This window comes from Papilio polytes, unplaced genomic scaffold, assembly GCF_000836215.1.
Source record: "Papilio polytes unplaced genomic scaffold, Ppol_1.0 DF824047.1, whole genome shotgun sequence".
Classification (NCBI taxonomy): domain Eukaryota; kingdom Metazoa; phylum Arthropoda; class Insecta; order Lepidoptera; family Papilionidae; genus Papilio; species Papilio polytes.
This window is the reverse complement of record NW_013525157.1, coordinates 6,548,794-6,553,993: the sequence shown is the minus strand read 5'-3', so window position 1 is coordinate 6,553,993 and position 5,200 is coordinate 6,548,794. Positions and strand designations below refer to the sequence as shown.

Here is a 5,200-nt window from a genome sequence, read left to right as displayed (position 1 = left end):
TTTCTGTGAAATTAAATAAATGTAGCTTTTTTTAGTCAGTGATTTTAGAAATCGGTCCAGTAGTTTTTGAGTTATTTCAATATATACAAAAATACAAATCGTTTCCCTTTATAATATTAAGTATAGATTACATGACGGTAAAACGTAGGTATGTTACTTACATTCTATGTTTTTTTTTTTTTTTTAATTTAGAATTTGAATAATACAATACAAAATGTTATAAGGAACTTGATGTTTTCACACACCAAAACACACAAATCGATTCGACTTTAAGTAATGTAATTATCATTTGAATCACGGAAAATAGTCGGAATGCATTCATCCGATCGTAATTTGATTCAGTATCGTTTTTATTTAGGCTTAAATGCAATACCGCACAATCTGCCCACTTACGGCGTTAAGCGTTGCTCCACTTGCAAAAGGTAACATGAGGGGCGCTGTCTGCGCGGGAAAAGCTCCGCAATGGCTAAACTTTGCTACGGGAAAAGGAAGGACAACACTCCCCGCCTAGTATCGCGGCCTCCTGCTCATTCGCTTCCCGGCCGCCGTAGCGAGCGCACGTCTCCTCTGCTCCCAAACGCCCGCGTACGATCGCGCAAAAAACTTTTCGGTGCCGTTGCGAACTGTCTTTTGAACATCGTAAATTTAAAAAAAATGAACAAGACCTTTTTGTGGTGTGACTTTATCTGAGTGCGAAGAGACTTCTCGAGTGAAGGAGTGCTTCGGAGGCTAATTACAGGCTGCTAGGCTAATTGGTGGGGCCGGCGTTTCATGAAGGTGAGCCGACTTTTATTTCCGTTCGGCAATCCCTCTAATTGCGTCAATTAGTGTAATGCGGCGACAGCTTTGAAGCGGCCGCTTAATGATCTACACAGTTATACTCTATTCTGTTACAGACATTACTAATTTTAAATATAAATTTGAAGTTTCTCGAAGTTCGCAAATTAAAAGACAACAAAAACTTTTTCTTCAATTATTAAAAAAAATACTAATAAATTTTACTCTTAAAAGTAACAGTTTTAAACCATTTAAAGATTCTCATAAAAAAACACATTAAATATTCGTTCGAAAACATATAAAAACTCTTACATTATTGTATTCAGACTATTTTAAGAAACTATAGGAAAAATGTTCATAATTACCATAAAACTGTTAATAACGTTTGTAAATGCATTGTAATGAAAATATGCAATCCAAAGAAAATGCAACAAAGTGCATTGGGAATTTTAATTGGCATAATTGAGTCTATTCTGTTTATTCCGATCGATGTGTGGCTTTAATTATACAACTGCTGAATAATTAATTTAATATTATTAAATGGACTGTGTGGTGATAGGAATAGTGAATTAACTTCTAATGGAACTCTATTGGTTATTCAGTTGTCGGTTAACTCGTTGTTTGTAGACATTATTTTATTCTTTCTAACAATTTTCCCGTTGCCTAAGTCGATGTCTACGATATTATTTTTATTCCATTACATTGTTGCTTTTTCTGTATTTAAATGTAAAATGAGTTTTTTTTAATTTGTTAAGATTGGAATGGGTTATAATAAATCAAAAGTATTACTAAAAAAGTTTGTATGATTGAAAACATAAAGTATAACAGAAGAAAGCTTAATATAACTTGTTTAAAAAATTAAAAACATCTAAATCTTCTTTTAAATTGTCAATTAATTTGATATCTCCGCAAAGAAAACGTTAAATACCTAACATTTATAATTGACATTTGTTCAATACGTTTAGTAACGAATATTAAACAAGTTTGTTCTCGTTATAATAATATTTAAATTAGTCAATTAAAATTAAAAATAACCGCGTAGGCGTTATGATAAGACGTGATTCATTGTCTCTGTTGAATAGTTATTGATAAAGTTTCCGGCTTTGAAATCGCATTGACGATTGTTATTTTATTAAACATGTTCCCATTTCCGTTGTTTAATTGTATTGATAAAGCAAATGTTACATTAGAAGTCATTGTATTCAATTGAACTAAGTCTGTTGTGAAAATAAATGCCTATTGTAAGAATCTTGTTATTAAAAAATTTCTATTCAAAGCTTAATATAATAAGATTTTTTGCGTTAAAATCCTAATACGACATAATCGATTTGAAAGTGAACTAAAAGTTAAGATACCTCATACTACAATAAAATAAATCAAAATCGAGTAGCCTTTCAGACTTTGCGTTACATCTATGCCAAATTTCATCGAGATCCGTTCACCCATTAAGGCAGCAAACTGAAACAAACATCCATCCATCTAATCTCTCGTAATTTATAACATTGGGTATTTAAAATTATGTTAAAAGGATTGCTAGACAGTAGACGTAAGGATGTGAAAAAATGGGACAAGTTTCTAGAACATATCTACAGAGTTGTGATCAATGACAATCTTTAGTTATCTATTTAACAAACCTTAGTGTTTTTTATTGATGTTTCCAAGTCATAAGTTGGCTAAGTATCAAAAGAGCTAACGTGAAAAGAACGCTATTAATATTTAGTAATAAATTATAATTGTACACTTGCGTATGTACAATAAATAATGTTTAAACGTAATAGTATTAATTTATTGAAAACCTAATTAAAAATACGCATTCATTATAATATAATCAGAATGGAGAAAGATAATTTATGAGGTTTCAGGGAATTTAAATGCACCTTAGTTCAAGGAAACATTATAAGGAATTTCACACTAATAAATAGAAATAAAAATTAAATGTAATAAAACAGGAATGATAAAAAACTCGAGCTTGTAACCTTTGCGATTGCGAGTAATTTGAAAAAGTTTTTTAAAAATATTGACATAAATGATAACAAATAATATATACTAAGTAATAAAACTGCACAAATAATGCACTGTATCAAGTTGGCAGAATATAATCTGTGGCACAAAGTGACAGTTTTTTTACTCGTTTAAAAAGGTATGAGTATCGCGGGAGCGCGACACGGCTGTCCCAAAAGCTAATTAGAATCCCGTATCCGGCTTGTTTATTCTCTAATTAGCAAGTGGCTCATTAGAGCTACATCACTAGGCTAGAGAGAGCGGGCCAATGCTTCATTCGTTTTAATTATATACACTGCTTCTTGTGTCTTATAATTACCGAGCACAATTAAGGGACAACATTTTAATGCTTATCTTGTACATAATGGCTGTTTACAGACCGAATTAACGTTCGCTTCGGAAGCTTTATTTACTCCAGCTGTTTGAACTTCTTAATTTTTTTACTTGGATTTTGAAATACGAAAAAACAAATATAATCGTTTTATTTCACATATGAAATATATTATGTTTATTTTTTTTATGCAAACGCAAATCGTTTATCTTAAGATTTTTTTATATTATCTGATAGATACAATTTATTACTTTTTCCACTAGATTATGTGTCGTCGTATAGGCCTCGGATTTTCTTATATTAAATTAAAGATATTAGTGATTTTAATTGGCACAATACATCACTTTCATACCGGTTAGTGCGTTATGTTGTTGCTGTCAATTATAATATACTGTTTAGTCAGCCGTGTAGTCGATTGGACCGCGGAGGCCAAAATTTCCATGTAATCATTAATGATAACGTCTTCGCCGTTCAAGAGTAACCATTAAAAAATTATTAACTATAGAAAAAACATTAATTGCTTTTTAACAAAAAAAAATATATATAAAGATAGTGCGACCTTCTTGTATTAGGTATGCACATTGCCGCAAAAAGGGTACTTAATTTTGATTTGATATCACGGACTTGGTTTATTCCATTGAATTATGAAGCAGTTAGACTTCAAGTGCGAAATCGATTCCATTTCCGTATCGTTTTTAATTCTTTCGCGTTGCATTAGTTTCAACTCAATTTTGCAACAGTGTCCTATGTGCTTTAATATTCAATATTATCATCATATTTACGAGTGCTAGATATATGTTGAGGATAAATTTCAGTTTAGGATAGAATAAAGAAATCAGAGAACACGTTGATACAAGAGGTCTTGTATCAACGTGTTCTATTTTAATGGATAAAAGGTTTTTATGCATTAAAATAGTAGTTTCTTGTTATATTGTGATTAATCAGTTTTTTCTCATTATGATATTAGCATATTCTATCGGTATAAAGATAACAATAGCTGACACAACATGGAGCAGGTTGATGCATTTGCATTAATTAATTTTAGCTAATTAATAACCTGCTTTAATTAACGAGGCTGTTAGGACAATTTAATCAGAGCTGATTGGTCCAGCGGTAGAGTGACACCGCCCGGCGTGAGGTTTCACCTGCTATTATTAGGTTTCGTTTAATTATGAATTTATGATATACATTTGCGAAAATCAATTTATTGTGTTACTTCGTTAATCTATAAATTATTTTATACGGAGGTGGGTAAATGACATTAAAAACTATATGTCAACTAGCTTTCGCCCGCTAATCCGTACGCGTGGGATTAAAAAAAACAGAAGTGAGTAGCCTATGTGTAATTCCAGACTATCCTCTACATCTATACCAAATTTCATCTAAATCGTTTCAGCCATCTAGGCTACAAACTCTAACTAACATCATTAATAAGATTGTTTTTTTGTAGGCAGTGATAAAATGCACAAAAGATTAGCGTGGTATGGACATGTTATGCGACGAAACGAATGAGGACACAAACCAGAAAGTGTTAAGATTGCATGTGGATGTCTACAAAGGATGAGGAAGACCAAAGAAAGTATGGATGGATTGTATGAAAGAGGATATGCTTAAGAAAGGAGTGGTTTCAGATATGACGGCTGATAGAGATGTATGGAAGAGCAGCACATACTGTGCCGACCTTCCGTAAGGGATAAGGGCAAGTGGATGATGAGTGATTAAATGCACAAATGTATAAAAGAAGTAAATGTATCCTAATGATCAGAAAAAGAAGAGACGAATAAGAAAGTAATGTAGTAAAGATTTAAACTTTCGTGGATTAGGTTTATAGAGTCAATATTCTAAAGACCTCAGGAACTCCAGCGTTATAAGAGTACCGTTTATTTCAAACTATTATAAATAAAAGCATTTTTATAAATTCCGAAACATTTGTCATTTTAACTGTAATGCCAGTTGAATTAGGGGTCATTGTTTCTTAACAAATGCTTCTGATAGTATTAAAACTTCATAATGTATATAGTTTTTTAACTAGTAGTGATGTAAGGTTTTGCAGACACACGGGCAAAGGGCGCACTAATTGCTCCCCTACCC

At 31.9% G+C, this 5,200-nt stretch overlaps 1 protein-coding gene across 1 annotated transcript in view; it reads left to right on the top strand.

Annotated features, from left to right (window-relative positions):
* The first annotated feature begins 543 nt into the window (after positions 1–543).
* LOC106100801 (LIM domain only protein 3) overlaps positions 544–5,200 on the top strand; it is a 47,784-nt gene continuing 43,127 nt past the window's right edge. Inside the window, exon 1 of the mRNA XM_013279830.1 lies at positions 544–777. Coding sequence (XP_013135284.1) covers positions 772–777 — 6 coding nt within the window. The 5' untranslated portion in view covers positions 544–771. The remainder of the gene's footprint in view (positions 778–5,200) is intronic.